This window comes from Zootoca vivipara, chromosome 5 (assembly GCF_965207765.1).
Source record: "Zootoca vivipara chromosome 5, rZooViv2.hap1.1, whole genome shotgun sequence".
NCBI classification, from domain to species: domain Eukaryota; kingdom Metazoa; phylum Chordata; class Lepidosauria; order Squamata; family Lacertidae; genus Zootoca; species Zootoca vivipara.
The window spans coordinates 73,406,721-73,433,213 of NC_142588.1; the positions used below are offsets into that span (position 1 = coordinate 73,406,721).

The 26,493-nt window shown below is 45.1% G+C and overlaps 1 protein-coding gene across 1 annotated transcript in view; it reads right to left on the reverse strand.

Moving 5' to 3' along the window:
• Window positions 1-26,493, reverse strand: part of WWTR1 (WW domain containing transcription regulator 1) — a 90,760-nt gene that overhangs the window by 22,840 nt on the left and 41,427 nt on the right. Inside the window, exon 2 of the mRNA XM_035134023.3 lies at window positions 11,098-11,234. Within this exon, the coding sequence (XP_034989914.1) occupies window positions 11,098-11,234 (137 nt within the window). The remainder of the gene's footprint in view (window positions 1-11,097; window positions 11,235-26,493) is intronic.

A 26,493-nucleotide genomic window follows, 5' to 3' on the forward strand; every position in this document is an offset into this window, starting at 1 on the left:
GAGACACCCATCACAGGTGTAAAACGTCAATGACGCATTTGTTAAAATGGCTGGCGCAGTTTTTATTCTTTTGGCCTCGGCAGATTCTAACTACAGTTGTGGGTTAGCCCCCATAGAAAAGGTACTCCACCCCACCCCCAGAATAGTTCATTACGAACTGGCCAGCGCCAAGTGTCATGCAGAGCTGTCTGATGAAAAACACATGTCTGCAGAAGCAAAACTCAGCCACATTACACTTTTGACTTAGTCACGACATTGTGAAGGGGGGAGAGCCTCTCTCTCTCTCTCTCCTCTTTCCAACAAAGAACTGCCTGTTTCGTTTACTTCCCAGAAACAGCATTAGCCTTCTAACAAGGTCAGCAAAAATACTGCTTTTCAGTTTGGAGCATGCCATGGTCCAAAAATCTGTAAAGTATTAAATAAAAACACACTACACTGTCCTACGTGCACAGAGAACCTTCTCTTTGGGAGTTCTGGGTGGAGAATAACCATGTAGAAAACTCCCATCCATTAGGAGCAGATACCTAGAGAGGTGTAGGGCAGCAAACACTCAGCATCCATTTCCTATCCTCATTGGTTTCTTGTTAAAACGATGCAGGTGCAATGCCACTCATTGGGATTAATGGCAAAACAGTTTTAACCAGGTGGTTTTTATAGACTGTGGCCATATTACCTTTCTTGGGTGGTCAGCAGGCCACATCAAGGACTAGGTGGGTCCAATCAGTGTACAAGTGTGCACCTTGGAGTTGCCCTTCTGCAGTACACCTGCTTCCTGCATATAGCAAACTGTGGTCTGACAGCAAAATCCTACACATGTTTACTCAGATGTAACTTCCAGGGTCTTCAATCAGGCTTATAACAAGCATAGCTTTTTTAGGATTGTGGTCTTCATTGCACAGGTGGAGCTGTGGGATGTGTGAGGGGGGTAGAGATTAAGACACTGGCGTACAGTTTTATGAATGGTATTTTTGCACTCTTAAAAGTTTTCTCTGGATTGGACTTCGCAAACCCTATATAAGAGTCTGCATTGTGAGACAAGGCGACCTAGATTCTGTGCCAAACAAAGCTAAGTTTTGGAGCATGTGCATCTTTTGGAAATCTAGATAATTCTGCTCATACTGCACAACTTATTTTGCTTCCACTAGCCATGGTGAAGGTGTGTGTGGGGGGGGGAAGCCATAGCATAGAGGGTGTTGGAGCCCCACTAAAAAAACCTCAGTCCATTTCCCACCCTGGCTTCTAAATTTTCACCAGGCATTGGCCACATGCTGTCACGCCTCTCTTTTCAGCCTTGTGGATTAACAGCCTGCTTTTAATATGCATGTATTTCTAAAACCAAGGACGCAGGTGGTGCTGTGGGTTAAACCACAGAGCCTAGGACTTGCTGATCAGAAGGTTGGCGGTTCAAATCCCTGTGATGGGGTGAACTCCCATTGCTCGGTCCCTGCTCCTGCCAACCTAGCAGTTCGAAAGCACATCAAAGTGCAAGTAGATAAATAGGTACCTGTAAGGGGGGGAAAGTACAGAGAACCGCCCCCTTGCATCAGAAGTAGCTCCTCCCCAAGTAGCGAGGGAAGCGAGGGCTCGGAGGAAGTTAGTGAGGGAATGGAGAGAGAGGGCCAGGGCTCCAGCAGTATGAGAGAGCCCCGGTCACACAGGAGTGAGGAAAAGGAGGGGGAGAAGGGAGAAAGCGAAAGCCTGGAGCATAGACCCCTTCCTCCGGTTCCGGAATTACGCAGAAGAAAGGGAGGGAGGAGATTCACTGTCCAGAGACTACTATGTTGGAGAAGGTCACGTGGGGGGGGGGCAGTGCCGGATTCTGCATCGGACTGAGCAGACATGTTGTACATACCCAGCTCACTGTAAATAGCCTGCACTAAATAAAAACTGCTGAAAGACAAGCATGCAGAGCGTCGTTACTCCTCTAGAGTAGTCACAAGAACCTCTGACAGTACCGCTCCAAGCGGAAAGATAAACGGCGTTTCCGTGCACTGCTCTGGTTCGCCAGAAGCGGCTTTGTCATGCTGGCCACATGACCCGGAAGCGAGATGAGCTCCGCAACCCCAGAGTCGGTCATGACTGGACCTAATGGTCAGGGGTCCCTTTACCTTTATTCCTAAAACCAAGGTGCTCAGGATGCCAAATAGCTTGAGGTCCAGCTGCAGAGTCACAGAATGCACAGAACCCTTCCAAGAGAAAACATGATTCCCCACATCAAGGTACATGCAGCATACATAGCTTCAAATGACTTCAAATGGTATATGCAGAAATGTCATATGCAGAAGATTAAGAAACCAAGAAGAGAGATGTTTTAATATAGAATGGGGAAAATTTATTGATTATCTGAAAAATTACTGTAAACAACTTAAATCACTAGCAGGACTGATATAAAAACGTGCAGTGAGAATAACTTAAATAGAACATAAAGGATGACTAGTAGAGAAGATATGAACTGGATCAGTGGGAAAAAGATGTAACAAAAGTAACCACAGAAAGTGGGGGGGGTCAATGATTGGATATTTCAATTAGATCTGCTAACTCAGATGTGTGATTATATTGTAAAATGTGAAAATGAAAAATAAAACATTTTTGAAAAGGAAAAGCTTTTCTACAAAATGGGGCAGAGGTTGATTCAGGTGCCTCAGAAATTATACACCCATCGCCTGAAAACTGTATTATTCATCACAATTCCCCATCTGGCACCTGCCAGTTCATTTCAGGATCTGCAGTGATCAAACATAGCTTGAAACCGGAAGAGCTTTCACAGCGCAGGTGAAGCAACGACAGAGCTGAGGCTGGGGCATGCTCTCTCAAAATCTCAGGTATGTTGTAGCGAACACCAGCTTCGGCAAAGGGAAGTTCATTCTCCTTATTTCTGGAAGTTCCACATGACTAATGTACCCAAATCTGAACAATCGGCACCTCTGAAGGTCACATCCCATATTATCACAGCAGGATATGGAAAGTGTGGGTCACCCCCTCATTGTTGTTAACAGAGGTTTGCACTATGCTTTTTATCTGTAGGATTTCCTGGTGACTTGAAGAAAGAGGAAAAAATAAGTCAGAATGGGTGGAAAGTATTGATGGAGCCAAGCCTGAGAAAGCCTGCCCTATCTCCTCCACTCGAGGTGGGCACTTTCAAGGCAGTTTGGAGGGGGAGCAGCAGAGGCTTGTGTTTTCCCTGCCTCTCCTTTTTTTTTTCCACCCGCTGTGAAAAATACAGGATAGGAAATTGTAAAGTGTGCCTATGTGTGTATATAAAGGGTGAGTCCTTTAAAAGAGGCCCCGTGGGTACCGAGTACACATGTTCCATGGGGCTGCTTTTAAAAGACTCACCCTGTATATCACATCAAACATGCACACACGCACACAAATATATAGCACATATATCTTGCACATGGCACGCAGACACACACACACACACACACACCCTAATGTGAGCATGCTCCCTTCCAGAGAGGAGATGGCAGAAGTAGTGTTCTTCCTCCACTTCCTGCTGTGCTGTTGCAAACCTGGTAATGGAGAGACTTCCATTTGTCTGCGTTCAGAAGAATGCTTTTTTTTCTTTTCTTTTTTGCAAATTCAGTTCTTATTTATCAGCCAAGAATCGAGCACATCAAATCATAAGCCTAGCTGGGGGGGGGGGGAGGGAAACCTCATACATGAATAGCAGTGTGGGTGGCCACTTGAAATGCAGTTGCATGAAGGCAGATCTATGTGATGATTGCATTTATGTGCGAAGCAGCTCCACGTGCGCCGATTCTCATTAAGCCAATGCAAGCCATTTTTAATGCAGTTTGTGCTAGCAGTTGCTTGAAAACACTGCTGCAGGGAGCTGTCACAGAGAGTGCCCTTTGCATTCCATGGACTTCTGATTCCACTTACCCCACATACCTGTGGGTGCATGATTATGTATATATAGGGCTGCCATATTTGGAAAAAAAAACTGACACAAAATCTTAAATAATAATAATAATAATAATGAGGTTTTGAGCTTCTTCTTCTTCTTCTTCTTCTTCTTCTTCTTCTTCTTCTTCTTCTTCTTCTTCTTCTTCTTCTTCTTCTTCTTCTTAAATGAAATTCACCAAAGCCTACACTTTCTACATGGGCTGCCATACGACCAGATTTTCCCGGCCATTTCAGCGATTTCCACCCAGACGCTGTTTACAAGAGCCAAATACTGGCTATGTCTGGGAAACTCGGAACGTATGCCAACCCTAGGGTATATATCTATCTTTCTCCATTCACAAACAGTTTGGGCTGTATCCGCAGAGTTGTGTCCTTCATGCAAGGACTTCAGCTTGCTCAGTGGAACCTCCTTTCTCTCTCCTTCCTCCACATGCCCCCAGATCTGTTTTGGGAGTTCCCCCAACTCCCTGGAGCAGATTTTGGAGGGTACCACCATAGTGCTAGAAGGTGTCCTTGCACGAATAGGACAACTTCATGGGTTACCACCCTTACTGTGTGTGTGTATACAATCTGCCAACAGAGGGGGACACTTCATGCAACTGATACAGTGAGCTCTAGTCCAGGCACCCCCAAACTTCATCGGCCCTCCAGATGTTTTGGACTACAATTCCCATCTTCCCTGACCACTGGTCCTGTTAGCTAGGGATCATGGGAGTTGTAGGCTAAAACATCTGGAGGGCCGCAGTTTGGGGATGCCTGCTCTAGTCCATGGAAACTTATGCCGCTAGTCCTGAAGATACTATAAGACTTTTCTTTTCTTTTTAAAGGGGAGCTCACCAACCAGAGCTCTCTCTCCAAGTGGCTGCACTTCAAAGAGCCACTCTGCCGTCATTTGCACATGAGAACCAGGCCAAAAATCCTACTCTGCTGTGCCAAGAAGGCTGACGGAGAAAGAGTGGACGATACATTAGTTCAACACTGCCGGCGGAAGCCAAAGGATAAAATACTTTGGATAAGGAAAGCTGTCCCAGAGAACCGGTGTGGCATGGTTCTCGACTCAACGGCAACTCATTGGGCCTTTTTTCCTTTGACATTTCTTGCATCCAGCTCAAACACCAGACCAGCTTTTCCACTTGCCACCCATCAATCACATCACAACAGCAATTGCAGGGGCCTACAGCCTGTCTGGCAAGACAACAGTGCAGACTGCCAAGTAGGAAGGTCAGATCGGAATTCCTTTTTGAGTGGAAAGGATAGAAAGGGGGAGGGAGCACTTTCTTCTTATTTTCTTGCGAAATTGCCAAGTGGAAGGAAAGGCAAAGTAGCATTAGCGGGAATACTTTGGTGTCAGCAAGGCCTCTAGGAAAAGAAACCAGGAGGTACACAGGGAAGGGCCATAGCTCAGCGGCAGAGAATCTGCTCTGCATTTGGAAGGTCTGCCTGGAGGATACAGAGTAGCGGTAAAGGAAACCTAGATGGTTAAGTCCAGTCATAGGCGACTGTGGGGTGCGGTGCTCATCGCTTTTCAGGCCAAGGGAGCCAGCGTCTGTCCACAGAAAGCTTTCCGGGTCATGTGGCCAGCATGACTACACCGCTACTGGAGCATGGAGGACCATGATGAGTGCCAGTGCACACTGAAACACTGTTTACCTTGCCGCTGCAGCGGTACCTATTTATCTACTTGCACTGGCGTGCTTTCGAACTGCTAGGTTGGCAGAAGCTGGGATAGAACAAACGGGAGCTTGTCACCATCATGCGGATTCGAACTGCCAAGCTTCTGATCAGCAAGCCCAAGAGGCTCAGGGGTTTAGACCACAGCGCCACCCGCATCCCGGAGGATACAGAGGTGCAAGTGGATAGAAACTAGCTTATTGTACAAATTTACACTATTGGCTCCACCCACTTCTACCTCTGGCGCCATCCACCATTGGCACGTGGCCTATGGAAGGCTCTGTCATGGATTGGCTGGAGGCAGAGGAGCAGTGGGAGGCACTCAAGGGAACCCCCAGGGGAAGAAGGCTCAGAGCCAGGGGATTGTTGGTGGGATGACAATGAATGGTCAGAGGGAGAGGAGTTAGCAGACTAGGAGGAAAAGGTGTCAGAAGCTGAAGGCACAAGAGGGTTTGGTGAGCAGGAAGAGGCTGTGGCAGAGACAGTCCAGAATCAGAGGCAGAAGTGGAAGTTGGAGAGAAGAGGGGGGAGGCAAGAGACACAGATAAGGCAGGCTGCTGAAGGAGCCAAGGGGTCTCCCTCTCCTGCTGCAACCAGCTCCCCTCCCACCAGATCTCCTAGAACATGCAGAGAAATGATAGGGCAGGACAGAGATGGGCTGTGTGCAAACACAGTTTGCGACTACGTGTTTGGGAAAGACCCTGGAGAGGAGGAGCCGAGGAGAGAGTGGTGGGAAGGTGGGGACCTTCTGCACTTGCAACTTTTTCATTGGGGCAAGACCTACTGAGAAGAGTTGCTGGGATCACCAGGCCTGTGCTGTTGTGTCTGCACAAGGAGTTATTGCGGACTTCTCAAGTTTATTCTCATTTTCAAAGGAACAGACCATTCCATCATGAAACCATGGAATTTGCTCCCACAGGAAGTAATGAGTGCCGCCATCTTGGATGGCTTCAAAAGAGACTGAGACAAATTAAAGGAGGGTAAGTATCAATGGCTACCAGCCTGTGTTCTCCCTCCACAGTCAAAGGCAGTACAGTGGTGCCTCGCTAGACGAAATTAATTCGTTCCACGGGTCTTTTCTCATAGCGAAAAAATTCGTCTAGCGAATCCCATAGGAATGCAGTGAAAAAATTTTGAATTTTTTTTTGCCCATAGGAACGCATTAATTGAATTTCAATGCATTCCTATGGGAAACCGCGATTCGCTAGACGGATTTTTCGTAAAACGCATTCGTCTAGCGAGGCAAGCTCCGCTCGAAAAATCCTTTCATTAAGCGGAAATTTCGTTAAGCAGGGCATTCGTTAAGCGAGGCACCACTGTATGCCTCTGAATGCCAGTTGCTGGGAATCTCAAGTGGGGTAGAGCGCTGCGATGCCCAGGTCCTGCTTTCCGTCCTTTGCCTGGCGACCGTGAGAACAGGATGCTGGACTAGATGGGCCACTGACCTGATCTGGCAACCTCTTCTGGTGTTCTTATCCCGTTTTTCTCTTTAAGAAGGAATACTTTCACCACACAGGGTCATATATATATATATATATATATATATATATATATATATATATATGACACACATATTCTTGTAGTCTGGGAAACTGTTATTTGCATATAACCATACAGTATTAGGAGAAGGAATCAATCTAGACCCAATGTAAGGCAGTGCCAGTATGAATATGAATTCTAAACTGAATGCACACAGTTAAGAAGATGGTCCTGCCATAAGCACTAGACGTAAATACATCATGAAGAAATACAAGAGATAAAGACACACCGGCAGAGATCTCAGAAATACTGAGCTGGGAATATGAGATCTTTAGCTCATAAATCTACGGCATGAGTCAGAGACTAGAAAGCAATGGGAGAAGCAAAACCAGGCAGAACAACTGTTAATTTCAATCATTTTTTACCTCAAGGCTTATCTACGGTGCTACTACCGTTTAGTTGCATTATTGTCGATAGACCCTCCACAGGTACTTTTGTGTGTTTCCCTGCAAACATAGATCCAGGGGAGATATAAAGCAAAAGCAACACGCCATACAGGAAGAGCCAAACTTTCCATCTCATCATCGGAAGCAGTGCAAGATAAACACACACAGACACACGTGTTTGTAATTGGAAGTGCAGGCCAGGACACAGACCTGGAAAAAAAATTAGGCCCCCACCTTGTTCATGGCACAACTTCAAAAGAATTTTTTAATTCCTCTTGTGCTGAATAACACGAGGGCAACAGACAGAGGTGTAGCCTGCTTTCACTAAAAGGTTTTGAACCAGCTATTGCCAGAAGGGTGGTTTTGACTTCTTATCCAGTTTCCATTCTGCTTGTGTTGTCTGGTGGGATGTTGGCACAAAAGATCTGGCTTCAGGGCTCAAGCAGCATTCCCAAAAATCTGCTTGCTTAAATACCTGACATGAACTCAGCAAAACAGATTTTACAGCACTGGGATATGACCAGGGGAAAATGGTTCTTACTGCCACTGAACTGCAAACACCGGTGCTCTGAAAACCAGAATTTGGAAATTAGGAGACAAAACATAATTCAGCGGTAGAGCACAGGCTCTGGATACACAAGGTCCCAGGCTCAATCCCGGCACCTCCAGCTAAAGCTGGGAGTGTCCCCTATCTGTAGAGCCACCACTACTGAGAGTAGACAAATGGACTAATGGTGTGATTCAGTATAAGGCAGTTTTCAATGTCTGGGAAAGTATGCTGTGTTCCCCCACTGCTAGCATGAATCTCCTCTTCCCTTGTCAGCTTTATCTCTAGCTTAGTAGTCACATTCATGTAGCTATTAACCATGGTTAATGCTAATCAGGTTCCCTCTTAACCAGGTTTTAAAAATCCAGTTCAGATCCTGATTTTACTTTGAATTAGGATTCCCAAAAGAAAAGTGTGCAGTACAATTATATGCATATCTACTCAAAGAAGCTGCAACTGAATTCAACTGGACTTACTCTGGGTAAATGTGAATAGGGCTGTAACTGCTATGAGTAATAAAGAGATGCTGAACTAGATGGGTCATTGGCTAATCCAGTAAGTTCTTCTCACATTCTCAATGAGTACATTGGCCCAGGCTGCAATACAACAGGCAAACCATTCAGGAAGCATTCTATATCAGGCTTTCTGTGCACTTGGAATCGCAGTTTGTAATTGCATTGTCTAACCTGAGTATGCCTGCATGCAACCAACCAGAGTCCTATGTGAATTACAGCCTAGTCTACCCCAATCTCATTTGCTCAGGTGCTGTATTAATACTCACTACTGTAATTCAAAATAATAACTTTGCATTTGTCTAAAAACTTGAATACTTCCTCATCTGCATAGTTTGGTTAGTTTTGGCTCATATAATCTGAAGCCTATTGCATTCCGCTTGCTAAAAAAATACCCTGCGATTTTCTGTCATAATTTCTTAGAATGGTCTTAACGCTTCAGTCAGTATTAGTTATTTATTAAAACAATTTCTGTACTGCTTTTCATGTAAACATCACCATAGCTGCCAAGTTCTCCCTTTTTTAAAGGGAAATTCCCTTATGCTGAATAGGCTTCCTCGCGAGAAAAGGGAAAACTTGGCAGCTATGAACATCGCAAGGCAGTGTACAAAAAACATTAAAAGTATGTTAAAACTTAAAGAATAAACACAATAGCAGCCAACATTGGGCCCAAATACCTGGGCACACCTAGGTTACAGCTTGTGGTTTGTCTGGAGAGAGGTAAACCATGATCCTGAATTCAGATGATACAGTATACTGAGCCAAACCATGGCTTCACTCAGCATAGCACAGCAAGAAAGCCACCAAAGAAAAGAAAAGCAGCTGCAATCTTCTTTCCAGCAGTGTGTATGTTTGCTAATTCATACTAAACCATGGTCTGGCTTAGGGTTAAATATGAGCAGGAGAATTATTACAGTCAACTGGCCTATGAAAAATTCATTTCTGGCAGACACCACAATGCCATCAGCCTAATTCAAAGGGGAGGTGATTCTAAGGAGAACCACTTTGCAAAGAAGTATGCAAATATCTTAAGTACTGTAAGTACATATACCAATCTGGTCAGGGAGGCCAAGAGGTGAGGGTCTGTCAATTATGGGCTTTCTCTTCCACTGGGGGCTTACCGTTTTTTACTATGTTTTATTAGGCCAATTAAAACCTCTGTTTGGGCAGCTATGTCATGAGTGGTGTTAAGCAATAGGAGTGTTAATTTCAGTTTTTAACACCGTATTACTCACTCTGATCCTTAGGGTATTGCAGGAAGCAAGCTCACTATTACCATTTGGTATGACTCACTTAATTGTCCCCTAGCCTTCGGGAGTTTACTCAGGTTTATTCTTTATATTTAATTCTCATGATACATTTGCCACTGTCCAGTGACTCAGAGAGCAATCCCACACTCCCCCTTTGTGCTCCAGATAAAAGTTGCCGAGATAGTTGTCAGGAGAAAACAAACAGAAAGGAGGTTTATTGTAGCACAAATAACACTGATTCGGTTCGGCGTTGCAAATCCAAACACAGGTCCACAAAGTGAACTAGAAAAACTCCCAAGTTATCTGCATATTATTACGCATACCATCCATTCACGAGTTAATGTGGTTTCTCTATCAAAGTAAAACATAGCACAAACTCAGACCCTCCAAGTGTCCCTATATTCCAGGGACGTCTCTGATTTACAGAAGCCAGGGTGGTTTCTGATTTGATCTCAGAATGTCCCGGTTTTCCTTAGGACATCCCTATTTTATCAGAGAAATGTTGGAGGGTATGGAGTTATCTGACCCCCCTGAGCTATCTGAGCAGCCCTGTATAGGAAAGGTTTTTTTAATGTTTATGTTTTATTATCGTTTTTTATATGTTGGAACCTGCCCAGAATGGCAACCCAATCAGATGGGTGAGGTATAAATAGTAAAAATATATTATTATTATTATTATTATTATTATTATTATTATTATTATTATTATTATTGGATAGGTAAAGGTAAAGGGGCCCCTGACCATCAGGTCCAGTCGTGTCCAACTCTGGGGTTGCGGCGCTCATCTCGCTCTATAGGCCGAGGGAGCCGGCGTTTATTCACAGACAGCTTCCGGGTCATGTGGCCAGCATGGCAAAGCTACTTCTGGCGAACCAGAGCAGCACACGGAAACGCCGTTTACCTTCCCGCCGGAGCGGTCCCTATTTATCTACCTGCACTTTGATGTGCTTTCGAACTGCTAGGTGGGCAGGAGCTGGATAGGTCATTCCTATTTTCATCAGAAAACTATTGGAGGGTGTGCAAATTTACTATGACCTGATACCAAGAAAGACTTCCAGGAACAGCATCAGGGGTGTGTGTGTGTGTGTGTGCTCTGATATCACCCTCACAGCCTCCCAATGTAGGCCTTAACCCAGAAAGGAAAATACATCAGTTTATGAATCACAAGAAGTTAGGCATCATTCCCCCCCACCTGTCATACTGAGTGTCCATCAAAGGGGAAGCTTTTCATTATGCTGCTGTTTGCTGAGTCCCTTGCCCTTTCTGAACATCCTCTTACTCACCAAGGTTGGGCTGTGACATTGCCATGGATCTCTGCGATACAGGGGTGGAAGCGGCTGAAGGATGATGGCTCATGTGATTCAATGGCTGGGTCATGGTCTTTCGAGGATCTTGCCATGTCGTAATCTTCTCTATATGGCTGCAAAACAGAAACACAGGCATTTTAGGGTGAGAGGAACTGAGGAGATTTCAGTCACAAATATGACCCAGAGCTCCGATTGTCCATCTGTGCACGTCAGCCATTCCACCTAGCTTTTGCTAGGTCTTGCAACAGTAATATTTATCAGTATCCAAACATTCCCATCATCCCTGACCACTGGTCTTGCTAGCTTGGGGTGATGGGAGTTGTAGTCCAAAAACAGCTGGAGACCCAAGTTTGGGAAACCCTGGTTTAAACAATATGCCTTTATACTCTGAACGTTCTTCCCCCACTATCCTTCTCTCGTGTAATCTTCATTTCCCCTAATATTATGTTGGTTTGGTTTGTGTGCCCCCTAATGTGCCTTATGAATGAAATAATAATAATAATAGAAGTCATTTGAATATGAAAAGAAATACACTCTGACACAACTTTTACAAGTAATTCGAAGCTTTTTTCACCTTTACCCTACATTTTAAAACTTTGCAGCTCAAGGTCACTTTCACTTTATACGTCTCACATGCCCTTCCTTCCAGCGACTGACTCACTTCCTCACTTCAAGGTTTCCTTCAATACTAATTCATTCTCCCTTTCATGACACCATGCAATGTTTGCCTTTCCTGTATTCTTTAGGTTCCCAAGCCGCCCCCCCCCTTCCCTCTGATTTTGATTCATTTCAGAATAAGGACTGGAATAATATATTGGGCTGAAATTATTCCCCCGTGAAAATAACCTGTGAGCGATTCTTTCAGTACAGTCATACCTTGGATCCCGAATGCCTTGCGAGTCGAACCTTTTTACTCCCAAATGCCGCAAACCCGGAAGCAAGTGTTCCGGTTTGCAAACGTTCTTTGGAACACGAACGTCTGATGTGGCTTCCAATTGGCTGCAGGAGCTTCCTGTAGCCAATCAGAAGCTGTGCCTTGGTTTCCGAACCTTTTGGAAATTGAACGGACTTCCGGAATGGATTCCATTCTACTTCTGAGGTACGACTGTATTATAATAACCTTAAATGAGAATGCTTCTAGCAGAAATGAGAGTAGGCTAATATCTATTTGACTGCTGGATAAAGTTTATAAATTTGGCAAAGGATAGGTTCCCAAAGGCATGTTTATGAGAATAATTGCGATGATGCTCTCCTTGGTCGCCCATTTAGTCTTAGTGCCTTAAATGAGTCGTGCCCATATTTTTACACAAACTATTTCTTAAAATCAGAAATCCAACTGTTAAATCGGAATGCACATGCACACACAGACTTTATCATCTAGCTCAGCAATGACTGACTGACAGAAGCTCTCTTGATTCTTGAGAAGAGATGCTGTTCATATTTAAGTGCTCACCCCGCAAACTGGGAATGCCAAGGATTGAACCTGGGAGCTTTCCAAAAACCAAATTCTGAAATGAATGGATATATTGGTAGTTTCAAAATGTAAAGACAGGTTTACGCTTAAATTCCATTCATTGAGGGCTGATGCATATACAACAGTTTCCATATTGCAGTGTTTCAGCGTATTCTTTTACCATACTAGTTTTAGCCAGTACAGTAATTAGGCAGATATAAGTGTACTTTCCTTTCTACTGCATAAAAATGATGAAAGCCGCATTGGGATTTTAGGAGAAATTAGGAACGTTACTGAAAACATACAACTTGGCTGCAAATTGTAAATCACCAAGCTTAGTTTGGGAAGCTGTTTGAAATCCAACTTAGCACCTCCATTCAAAGCATGGAGGTCCGAAATATAGCTGAACCTTTTACCACAAGGGCTGCCAACATGGTGCCCATGTGCACAATGGTGCCCTTGAGGTCTTCCCATGGTGCCCGCAAAGGATCTGAACAAGCCCCCCCCCCAAAGAAAAGCACATAGACATTAAGGAGGAAGCTGGAAGAGTGATACTTTCCCCACTTCCTCATTCAGCTCTACCTGTTCCCCAAGGTTTAGATTAATTTTAGTAGATTTTACTTTCACCCCAATCCCTAGGGAAAATTATGTGAGTATGCACATACTTTCTCCGGTGTGGGACTGATCTGAAGGGAGAAGTGACCAGAGGGTATGGTGTCTAAAACCCAAATGTGCTGATGGGCCTTAAAAAACGGTGACCACTGTTTTACTGTTTCACCTGCATATTTGCAATAAGACCTGCACATGCTGTTGGTACTTCCAGGGGGCTGGGGAAAAGACTTGCCATCATTGCCCACCCTGCCATTTGAATTTTGCTGCGAATGGAGGAGAAATGTGAGAGCCTATATCATCTAGCCTGTATATCAGCTGTATGGCATCTACCCCTCCCCTCCGAACTGCATTTATGAAACATTCTTTGGCCAGTACCAGAAACTTTATTGTTGCTTAACTTTCATTTTTGCCTTGTGTTTATGTAATTTAAGCCTAGATTTTTGTTGCTGTAATACTGGATTTATTCTGTGTTTGCTAACTTGCTGATTTTTTTGTTATTTTGAATTTACTAACATGCTCTGTGTTTTGTATATATGTATTTCCAGGGTTCTGAGGTTTTGAATGTTTGCTGTAGTTCAGCTCGTTGTGGGAAAGCAGCATATAAGTAAAATCAATCAATATTTGGGCAAGGTCCAAAATACTAGACATACCTCCAATAAATGCTAGAGGGAGCAAACGTGAAGGCTTATTTTAACAAGGCTGCCACTTTAAAAGCAGCCATTGTTTCCAGCCATTGCCTCTTCCTGCCCCCACCCCTGGTTGCTGGCATGCTGTAAATGTCACAGCGCCAAGTGATATCTACTCTTTTGGGAAACACATTTGTCACACAGCACTCCCTTGCTGCAGCATTTGCTTTCTTGCTCACCAATTGAGAATGAAACGAACCGCAGAGCCTGGTGTTTTGTTTTGCTCCTCTTTGCTTTGCCAGCCAGTACTCTAAGCCTTCATGTAATCTGGACCAAACCCACTGGAAATGCCCCTTTTTCTACAAAGGGATTTGAAAGGCTGAGCTCTACCAGCTGCTTCCTGTCCCTCCTTAGCTATTGGGCGTGGGGGGGGTGAATAAGGAAGCAAAACAGCACAAAGTACTGAAGCTGAGGTCACAACAGAAAGGAAAAAGCAAGAGCAGACCCATGAAACACAGAGATAGATTTCAGGTTGTTGGAATGAGAGATGTTCCAACTTTGACCATCACTGCTTCCCCCAAAAGACTCATAGGAACTGTATATTCTTACGGCTGTTGAGTGGTACAGTTCCTGTAATTCTTTGGGAGAGGCCATGCCTGTTAAAGTGGTGGGAGAAGGCTTTAAATGTGTGGTTTGGATGTGACCAAGGCCACCCAGTGATCTTTGGTGCTGACTGGGGATTTGAACCCTCATCTCCCAGGTTTTTGTCCAACACTCTCTGTCAGGTATATTGGGCTTCTCAGAACTTTAGCTTTTCAAACGCCCCACCTCGGACACGTAATTGTTGAGCTTCCAGTGGCCTCGTGAAAAGTTCGAAAGCGTGTAAGCAATGATTCTTGAAGTTTCACATGCACGGGCATCGCTCAATCTCTCCTCACTCGGTTAGTCAACAGAGTGACTCATAGCCAAGCACATAAACTGCCTTCACTTAAGAGTCCTGGGAGGTGAAGAAAACTATTTGTAGTGTGGTGTTTGCTCCGCAATGCCTCTTCTCAACATGAGAGTCATTACCTGGCCTTGCAGTCAATCAATCAATGGCCACGCTTGCATCCACAGAGCGCTCACTTCCAACAGATTTGCACAACAGACAGAAATAAGTAACTGGCCATTGCTGCAGAGATTTCCCGATACGATGCAGAGCTCAACGAGATGGAACAGGGACTAAAATATGCCAAACGATGCAACCGAAGGTATTCAACACTGCCTGAAAAAACTGATCAAAAGGTGCAGGTTGCATAAATCTGAAACTCTGCAGTTGCACGAGAGAGAGGAATGTTCTATGCAAACATTAGATGTTCAAACTGCCTGAAGCTAGAAGCCAGGGAGTGCCCTAGATTGCCCTTCTGGTGCCATCCTGGCGAAGGAAAAGCATTTCAACTTCATTCAAGAGCATGGAGGTGGAATCTATTTGGAGGGGCGGCCTCACTCTGAGATACATGTGCTCTAGTTCAAGGAATTCAAGGGAAAGCTGCACTTAGCAAACATGGCTTAACTTCATAAGGTGCGGAAAGCTGCGTATTTATTTTTAAAGACTGGTTTATAATTATCCCCCAAATTTCAGCTATCCCTGGAAAAAAAATATCTAAGGCTTTTTATAGGCCAAGAAAGCTGAGGCAAGTATGAAAAAAGAAGAGTGATTCCTTTTTATACTTGGATTCAAGGGAGTCATTCACTATCTGTGTATTCAGACATTTAGAATAATTGCTCCTAGCTTTCTTTGGCGAAAGTAAGCATTCTATACACGGTTATAAACATTGGGTAAAACCAACTTCAGTTTGTAAATGTACAGATTTTGACCCAAAATTTTACCATTATCATGCACACACCCTGAGTATTTCTGCCTAGCTGGAATATGTCCTTATATGCTGGAAATGCTTCTTGCTTGCCTGGATGTGCAAGTGCAATGTCTACTGTACCAAGCTAAAATTCACTTTTGTAGCTCTGGCTACTTTTGCCTATCCCTACAAACACAGGAATGTGGCCCCTGTTAGGCTGCTCAGAGGCGAATGTGGCCCCGGGGCTGAGAAAGGTTCCCAGGCGTCCTATTGGTAAGACTGAGTTTTCTGAGTGCATGTTCTGGAAGTTGGGCAATAGGAAGTTGGGCGGTACAGGATTCCTTTTGGTGTACCGACCTCCCCGCTGCACCAAGGATTCCCTGCCCGAGCTGCTTCAGGTTGTGTCGGATGTGCTCCTGGAGACACCTAGCTTGGTTGTCTTAGGGGATTTTAACATCCATGCCGACACGACCTTACAAGGAGCCGCTCGGGACTTCGTGGAAAGCATGGCCACCATGGGGCTGTCCCTGAATAAGTCTGGCCCAACTCATAGCCGCGGACATGCCTTGGACCTGGTGTTCACCTCTATGGATGTTGGTGATCTGACATTAAGTAAAAGCGAAACAAAAGAAGTGCCATGGTCAGATCACTTTCTGGTGCAACTGGACTTCTCCGCAACCCTTCCCCTCTGCAGGGAGGTGGGACCGATTCGGATGGTCCGCCCCCGCTACTTAATGGATCCAATTGGCTTCCAGAGAGTGGTAGGGGATGTTTTATCCCATGTCGATGGCCTTTCAGCTGATTCCCTGGTGGCCCGCTGGAATGCGGAGTTAACCAGCGCTATTGACTGTCTGGCTCCGAAGCGCCCTCTCAGATTGCATGGAGCCCGGACAGCCCTGTGGTTTTCCCCGGCGCTGAGGGCGATGAAACAGTCGTTGAGACGGCTAGAGCGCCGGTGGCGGAAAACTCATTTTGAATCAGACCGGACACGGGCTAGAGCTCAACTTCGAGCCTACCAAGTGGCAATGGCGACGGCGAAGAGGACCTTCTTCACCGTCTCCATCGCATCTGCAGAAAACAGCAGCAGGAGACTCTTCCAGGTGGTTCGCAATTTAGCGGAACCACCTGCTCCATCCAGGCCCAGTACAGGCCACATGATCTCCTGCAATGATTTTGCAAAGTTTTTTGCAGATAAAGTCGCTCAGATTCGGGAAGAGGTAGACTCCACCGTGGGAACAGGGCTGGGGCGGGGGAGTGCTAGAGTCCTGTCTAGTCAGGTTTTGTGGGATCAATTTCAATCTGTTACCTCCGAGGATGTGGACAGGCTGCTTGGACAAGTGAAACCAACCACCTGTCTCCTTGATCCTTGCCCATCCTGGCTTATAAAAGCTAGCTGGGAAGGGCTGGGCGATGGGCTTCGCGGGTTGGTAAATGCTTCTCTCCATGAGGGAGCCTTCCCAGACCCGCTGAAAGAGGCGGTTATTAAACCGCTTCTTAAAAAACCATCTTTAGATCTGGCCAATATGGCCAACTATCGCCCAGTCTCAAATCTTCCATTCTTGGGCAAGGTGATTGAGCGAGTGGTTGCTGAACAACTCCAGGCACGCCTGGAAGAAGTGGACCATTTGGATCCCTTCCAGTCAGGATTCAGGCCTCATCATGGGACTGAAACTGCCTTGGTCGCACTGGTCGATGATCTCCGGCGGGCTAGGGACAAAGGTGAGAGCTGTTTCCTTGTTCTGCTGGATCTCTCAGCGGCTTTTGACACAATCGACCATAACATCCTTCTGGACCGTCTAGAGGGCTTGGGAGCTGGGGGCACTGTCATGCAGTGGTTCCGCTCCTTCCTCCTGGGCCGTGTTCAGAAAGTGGTGGTGGGGGATGAGTGTTCAGACCCCTGGGCTCTCACTTGTGGGGTGCCTCAGGGCTCTGTCCTCTCCCCCATGCTTTTTAACATCTATATGCAGCCGCTGGGAGAGATCATCAGGGGGTTTGGGCTGGGTGTCCATCAGTATGCTGATGATACCCAGCTCTACCTCTCTTTTAAATCAGAACCAGTGAAGGCGGTGAAGGTCCTGTGTGAGTGCTTGGAGGGGGTTGGAGGATGGATGGCGGCTAACAGATTGAGATTTAATCCTGACAAGACAGAAGTACTGTTTGTGGGGGACAGGAGGCGGGCGGGTGTGGAGGACTCCCTGGTCCTGAATGGGGTAACTGTGCCCCTGAAAGACCAGGTGCGCAGCCTGGGAGTCATTTTAGACTCACAGCTGTCCATGGAGGCACAGGTCAACTCTGTGTCCAAGGCAGCTGTTTATCAGCTCCATCTGGTACGCAGGCTGAGTCCCTACCTGCCCACTGACTGTCTCTCCAGAGTGGTGCATGCTCTAGTTATCTCTCGCTTGGACTACTGCAATGCGCTCTATGTGGGGCTACCTTTGAAGGTGACCCGGAAACTACAACTAATCCAGAATGTGGCAGCTAGACTGGTGACTGGGAGCGGCCGCCGAGACCACATAACACCGGTCCAGAAAGACCTACATTGGCTCCCAGTACGTTTCCGAGCACAATTCAAAGTGTTGGTGTTGACCTTTAAAGCCCTAAACGGCCTCGGTCCGGTATACCTGAAGGAGCGTCTCCACCCCCATCGTTCTGCCCGGACACTGAGGTCCAGCTCCGAGGGCCTTCTGGCGGTTCCCTCACTACGAGAAGCCAAGTTACAGGGAACCAGGCAGAGGGCCTTCTCGGTGGTGGCACCCACCCTGTGGAATGCCCTCCCACTAGAGGTCAAAGAGAAAAACAATTACCAGACCTTTAGAAGGCATCTCAAGGCAGCCCTGTTTACGGAAGCTTTTAATGTTGGATGGATTTCTGTATTTTAATGTTTGATGGATTTCTGTATTTTAGAATTTGTGTTTTGTTGGAAGCCGCCCATAGTGGCTAGGGGAACCCGGCCAGATGGGCGGGGTATAAATAATAAATTATTATTATTATTATTATTATTATTATTATTATTATTATTATTCAAAGTCTGCTGGAACAAGGACGCACCAGTGTCTCTGAAAAAGAGAGGTCACTGAAGCAATACAAAACTGTCACATTATTGATTCAAAAAGAAAGCAAACGTTTGTAGGGATTAAATCCTTTAGAGGGGGGGAAACAGGGAGGGGGGAGTATGAACCCAGTGTAATTCACGGCAAACTTTAAGAGAGAATAAAATCTTCACATAAGCTTACGGAAAGCTTAAGACAGGTAAATCCTGAAGTTTGGTCAGTGACAGCTATCCGCAAGCATTGTGTCAGCAGCAGGTTAGGCAAACCTGCTCTGCAGGCGTGTCAGGCTTCTGGCACAGTTCCTGGTTGCAAACAGGAGCATGTGGTTCTCAGAAAAGGGGTTTCTAGGCCAGGTAAGTGAAGGCCAGTAGATGGGTCTCAAAACAACAATGGCAGGACACAAGAGTACCTTATTTGCAGCTTCTGACATCCTTAAACTAGAATGCAGATATTGAAAAACATCCTATTGTCATTGGATTGGCCACAAAAGAATATTCGGCGCTCCCGCTATTATTGAACTCTTTCATTTATTTATCAAAACATTTCTGTACTACTCTTCATCCTATTTGGATTTCAGGGTAGCACACAACATAATTTTGCAAACTAAATTGCACTGTAATGTAAATATGTAAATAATAATAATAATAATAATAGTGTTCTCAAAGCCACCAACATGAGTCTGACCAAACTGCGGGAGGCAGTGGAAGACAGGAGTGCCTGGCGTGCTCTGGTCCATGGGGTCACTAAGAGTCGGACACGACTGAACGACTAAACAACAACAACAACACCTCAGCAGACCAGGATTTGTAGAAGATTAAAATTCCTGGGTTAAATTAGAAGAATAAAAAGTAAAATTTGGCCTGACTCCAAAAAACTTGCACCATACGTAAGCTGCTTCTTGGTAGTGGCACCCGCCCTGTGGAACGCCCTCCCATCAGATGTCAAGGAAATAACTATCTGACTTTTCGAAGACCTCTGAAGGCAACCCTGTTTAGGGAAGTTTTTAATGTTTGATGTTTTGTCATGTTTTTAATTTTCTGTTGGGAGCCACCCAGAGTGGCTGGGGAAACCCAGGCAGATGGGCGGCGTATGTATGTACCGGTATGTATGTATGTATGTATGTATGTATGCATGTATGTACAAACAAACAAACAAGCAAACAAATATCATCATCATCTTTGGGAAGAACATTCCCTGAACAGGGGGTCATTACTGAAAAGGCCCTGCCTCTTGTACAACTTGCCACTGATAAAGAAAGCATCTGGAGAAGAACCTGAGCAGATCTTAAAGCAGATATTATTATTAGTATTGATTATTATTGATTGAATTTATATTCCGCCCTACACCTGGAGATCTCAGGGTAGTTACTGTTGTGCCAACAGGATCAGAACCCAAATCCGGCCGCTGAAACCCTGACAGTAGGCGTAGTAGACCAATGTACTTTAATGGTCCGACTTGGGATAAGGCGACTCCCTATGTTTCCATATAATGGGTGATAAAGGGGAGGTGGTGGGGACATGCCAAAACAGAGGATTGAGCATGCTCACTAGCCATGGAAAGTTGACTTTAGGTTGGAAAATGAAAATGGATAATAGTGAGACACAGGCTGCCTGGCTTGAGCTCTGAACAGGAGCACTCCTGTTGGGTCTGTCATACTTGTGTATATATTTTGGGAAAGTCAGTGTGTCACATTAGTCCCTAATGCACACTCAGTTGAATGTTCAACATAGCTGGGAGGGGGCCGTGGAGCAACAGCAGCACCCCTCTTTCTCTCCCTCACGCTATGGGGAGAGGCAATGATAAGAAGCTGCCCAGTCCCCCCAATGCTTGGCTGAACAGCTGAGGGTTGGATAAGTGAAAGGCTAAATCTCTGTCACCTCTTCCCCCCTGTTCAACCAAACAACTACAGCGACAGCTGTAAGGAGGGAAGGGGCAGCAATGATGGCTGACACTGCCTCTTGTCGGATGAGAATTTTTTCTCCGCCCTTCAACTCTGGTTAGTGCAAGTTAAGAACAAGAGATCTCCTGGTTGGACCACTTTGCAGAGCGAGCCTGAGAATCAGAATCGAGGCAGTCTGGGAACAAACGCTACATTCCCCCCCCCCCCCCCGGTTACGTTTCCTTTTGGAACGTCCCACTCGAAAAGATCGCATGTCCTGCAGCATTTTGCACTAATGACACACACACGATATTTTAAAAGAGTGACTAGCTTCTAATCCCTCACTTCCACTGCATCCTAGCCAAGAGAGGGAGAAAAAGAACCAGGGGTGGTGTTTTTTCTACCCACAACCAGCAGGCAAGCAGCATGAAAAATATTGCCGGTCCTTTTCTACTACTTGCCAGCTGTAATGATCCATCTCTCTGCACCAGTTTCTGTTTCCTGGATTTAATATTATACAGGCTCATGAAACCAGATTGGAATACTTACTCAACACTTAAGCATTAATTGCTTTTTTTATAAAGAAGAAGAAGAAGAAGAAGAAGAAGAAGAAGAAGAAGAAGAAGAAGAAGAAGAAGAAGAAGAAGAAGAAGAAGAAGAAGAAGAAGAAGAAGAAGAAGAAGAAAGGAAACATAGAGATTTGCAAAAATCTCCTATTTTTGTTTAAGGGGCTATTATAAACGTACATATTGTACACAGCTATCACAAGGGGGGGGGTTCCTTTATCAGGGCTCTGCCGTGTTCCTGGGACGGAAGGGAGAGTGGATTTTGCGGCTGGGCTACATCAAAGGAAGCCGGCTTTAGAGCAAGTGGGAAGTTGATGACTCATCAACTTCAGCAACCCACATGTTTTCACTCATTTACTGCTCTTCACAGGGTGACAGCTTACATTGTCCTGCACAATAACCCCGTCAAACAGCTTCCACCTCTACAGAGCCATTACTAAACATTGGGACATCTGTTTACAGAAAACCATTGCTCAACTGCTTTTGTTGTTCTTGTTGCCTTCTGAAAAAAAAGGTGCCCCCCCCACACTATTTCTCCCTCGGAATCATCAACACAAGCTTTCCTTTCTTCTATGGCAGGGATGGCCAACTCCCAAGAGACTGCGATCTACTCACAGCATTATAAACTGGCAGTGATCTACCCCCTTTTTTGGGATTCAGGTCAAAGTTGTTGAGTTTTTTTTAGGAAGGAAAGCCCTGTTTTGAGGGGTTCAGGCCAAAAATGTTGAGCTTTTTAAAGGGGAGACTAAATTGTTGAGCGATCTACCTGTTGGACATGCCTGTTCTATGGTATTACTATGGTGATGGTTGGCAGGCAATTAAAGGCAACATCTCTGGAGCAGGTAATTGACCTTAAGGCCATATGCTGTGAGTCAAAGGCCTCAACTCTCTATCAGACTTTCCGGCACTTGACAGATATATGCAGCAGAGTTGTGAGAAAAGCAAGAGGGAACAAGCTGGGATGAGAGCTGGAAGAAGAGGAGGGTTCTTGTGGAATGGCCTTCCCTGGAAAATAGCATTTGGAAACATTTACTACTTTTCTGCATGCACAAGTCCACGTGAACATCGCTGTCACCCAGTCTCCCATTCTCAAAAAATACTTTTAACGAAACAGCAGCATCAAATGAGGAGACATCTGGGGTCTTTCTTTTGGTGGCACTGTGGTCTAAACCACTGAGCCTCTTGGGCTTGCCGATCAGAAGGTCGGCGGTTCGAATCCCCACGACAGGGTGAGCGCCCGTTGCTCGGTCTGAGCTCCTGCCAACTTAGCAGTTCGAAAGCATGCCAAAAGTGCAAGTAGATAAATTGGTACTGCTGTGGCAGGAAGGTAAATGGCATTTCCGTGCGTTGCTCTGGTCCGCCAGAAGCGGCTTAGTCATGCTGGCCACATGACCTGGAAAAACTGTCTGCAGACAAACGCCGGTTCCCTCGGCCTGTAAAGCAAGATGAACGCCGCAACCCCCGAGTCGTCTGTGACTGGACTTAACTGTCAGGGGTCCTTTACCTTTACCTTTTTTACATATCCTTCAGACCCTCTCCCCCCCCCCAAGGACTTTGTGGTGAAAGACAAAAATGATGGTGAGGAAAGTGGTATTATCTTGCTTACTGCTGCTCTCAGTTTTGCAAGGCAAGCTCCAGCCTGCTCTGGATACAATGCCCTCCAGCCTTTGTGACCACTCCCTTGACTGAAAGGCATACGAACTAGCTCACCTCAAGTGCTAATCTCTGCCTCTTCACCTGCATATATATGGTATCAGTGCCTCGCTGGGCAGGAAAATCCATCAATAGCCCCCTTCCAAGTACCTCAGGAAAAAGACCAGCTCTTTTGCATTTGCAGCTCCACTAGAATTCTATTCGCTGCATTTCTGAAACCAGTATTAAGTGGTTGCTCCTTTTTTTGTATTTCATTTTAACAGCACATGGAGGGATTGTGGTGGAAGGGTGCAGTAGATGACACAGCATAAGGGGCATTTTGGAAAAATTAAATGGTGGCTTGCTGGCCCAGACTTCAGAGCAGGTATCTGGGCCAGTGGGCACTGTCTGGGAGGTGGGGTCCCAGCAACTATCTAAGAGCAGGGGCGGGGAACCTGTTGCCCCTCAGATGTTGTTGGGACTACAGCTCCCATCCTCCCTAACCATTGGCCATGCTGGCTGGGGCTGGTGGGACTTGGAAGCAAGCACCATTGGGAGAGTCACATGCTCCTCGCCCCTGTGTTACATATCCCTAGCTCTACAGTTCCCAAGATTCAGTGGGGAGAGGAAATGAATGTTCCGTGTGTTTAAAGCACTGATGCAGATATTCACTGAGAAAACTGGCTTTCCCAAGGCCAGCCAGTGTTCATGTGGATGAACTGGGGGTTCTTCTCTAAAAGCTGAGGAATATAATGACAATATAGTCAAGCGGTAAGACGGCACATCAGCCCTTTGAGAACAGATTTAAAAATTACCAGAAAGACCAAGGTCTACTCATCCCAGGATATTGCTGCGCCTTATACCACACAGTTAAACTTATTTATTACCAAATTTAAGAGGCCTTTGACACAGCAGAACCAGCAATTCCTCTAAGACAAGACAAATAGCTTTCATGGTCTGTATCTGTATTTGAACTGTTTTTCAGATGTTTTTATTGCTTGTTTTTTGCTATCCTGGGCTCCTTTGGGAGGAAGGTTGGGATATAAACTATACTACGACTACTACTACTACGGTACTGGTACTACTACTACTACTAATAATAATAATACAGTAATACAAATTTGCTGCCTGCTGCTATGAATACATAACCTCGATTCATTCATTACAAAAGTGGTGTTGGCTATAGAATGGGATGGTTGGCGTGGAAATAAAAATCCACCAAGGAGGTGGAAATAATAGAATTTTCTGCATTTCATTTAATCTGATCAGGGAAAGCTTTCTGAGCCAATTTCACAATTGTACCCTTTTTGACAGCTGCTGAAACCAGCTAAGGCTCAAGTGGGTGGGGGCTTCCACTTTGGCTCAGAACGCTCCCCCGGACCGGATCAAATTCAGCCTATCACTCTTCAGAACAGTCCCTGCTTCTCCAGTATTTGCAGGGACATTTTATATCCTACACCTGTCTCTTTAAATCCACAGACTCTGGTCGGCACATCCATTATTGTCGTCATCATCTTAATCCAGGCAGGGCCAAGACTGTCTTATGTTCGTTTGAAAATATTTGTATTGTAAAAGTAGCTCTGTGATGATGGCGGTGGCGCACATCCAAGAATTATCAAGTTTTCCCGGGTATCAAGATCTGCTTCTTTCTTATCCGTGATCGAAAAACACTGTTCATTAGGCACGCAGTCTGATGGGAAAGTCTTCTGTGAAGGTGCTACTGAAATAAACAGGGATGATGGAGGTACACACAGTCCATACAAGAGCTGCAATTGTCCATAAACAAACACAAAGAGGAACCATCCATGCCTTCTCCTATGCGAACTGGTCCAGCCCACATTTGCATTCAATGCCCTCCTCTGGGTGCTGCTGAAATGGCCTTGCCAGACAAACATGGGAGATGCCAAGACTAGCAACAGTTAGATATCAAGTCATTACTCTTTTGCTCTCTGGGGACTTTAATCGTTAGCGACGATGACTCGCTTCGTAAACGAGTTTTTGCTATTTTGATTGGCTGCTTAATTGCTTCTGCTTGTGTTTGGTTGGTAGGTTGGTTGTGCTATGTTTTATAGCTATTTTTGTAAAACAAGTTTTTTTTTACATGGATTTTTATTGCTTTCGCTTCCTGTGAGCTGCTTCACTGGACTGGACTGGAAAATGGGACAGTGGCAAATAAGAGGGGTTGTGTAGGCAAATTCCCCTGGTAAACTTCCACCAGAAAGTCACAGCTTCTATTCTTGTCCTGCTTCTCAAGAGTGCCCGTGTGCTATTTCAATCTGGCTAGAGCACTTAAGTTTTGGTAAAGAGATTATTTAGAATGCATATGGAACAAAGAAAATAAGGGGCATGGAGAGGTCCAGGTTTCAGGTATGGTAGATAAGGACAACTAAGAACAAAATGAATGAAGTCAACACATCTTGGTTTGAGCATTTCCCTTTTTTTATTTAATTTTTTTTTGTTTTTTGCATTTTTTAACATATCATTTTACATTCATATCTTATACAATATTTTTGACTTCCATCAGCCACGTCTAAGGATTTTCAATCTTCATAACTTCTTCTCGTATTTCTTAATTCACTATCACCTTTAATAAACATAACCAATTTTAATCTAATTATTCTCTGTAATATTTCATATAATTCTCCTTACAAAACTTCCTGCAAGCCTATTAGCGTGCTTTGTTGTTTACCATTGTCTTTCATATATTTTTCAAATTTAGTCCAGTCTTTCAAGAACTTCTGGTCCCGTCGGTTTCAAATTCTTCCTATCATCTTATCCAATTCTGCGTAGTCCATTAATTTCATCTGCCATTCTTCTATCGTCAGTAATTCTTGTTTCCATTTATGTTCCAATAATACTCTTCCTGCAGTTGTTGCATACAAAAACAGTGTTTTATCTTGTCTACTAATATCCTTTCCTATAATTCCAAGTAGAAAAGCTTCTGGTTTATGGATAAATGTATATCTTAACATCTTTTTCATTTAATTGTATATCATTTCCCAGAAGCTTTTCACTTTCTTACATTCCCACCGCAGGTTTGAGCGTTTCCAAATCAGAGTATGCATATGAGAGAAAATACTTGCTTAAAGCTGAAATCCTAAAGCTGGCCAAGGGGCACCTGGGAAGGGCTTAGGAAGAGAGCCATTCTGTGGACAGACAGGAGAGGACAGCATTTACAGCCCTGGAGGAGCCTCCTGGGGAAGCTCCATGTGTAGAGATATATTGCTTGTCGCTGGCAATAGGTCTTGGAAGGAGATGTGTTGGGGTGAGTCAAAGGAGACTTTGGGTCCACTGGAAAATTGGCCAGAGTGAGTTGGGAGGACTTAGGAAGTGGTGGCTCTTCTGCCACACCCATCCATCCTCCAAAACCTTGGCATTGCTTGGCAAGTAATGTGACAACAGGTTGATGTAACTGTCACAGTGTTGGTCTAGGGCCCTGAGAAGACAGGGTTTGAATCCTACTCTGGCCATGAAGCTTACAGAGAGACCTTAGGCCAGGCACCATCATTCAGCACCATGTACTTCACAGGGTTATTGTGAAGGGGGGAAAACAGTGAGAGGGAGAAGCATTTATGCCACCTTGAGCTCCTTGGGGGGGAAAGGTGCAATATAAAATAAAATAATCTCCAAAACAGGAAGAAAGATTGTTATGAAGGCTGGCTTGGCCTTATCATTATGTCCAGCAAAAGAATGCTGATGACTTCTTTAATGGCTTGCCC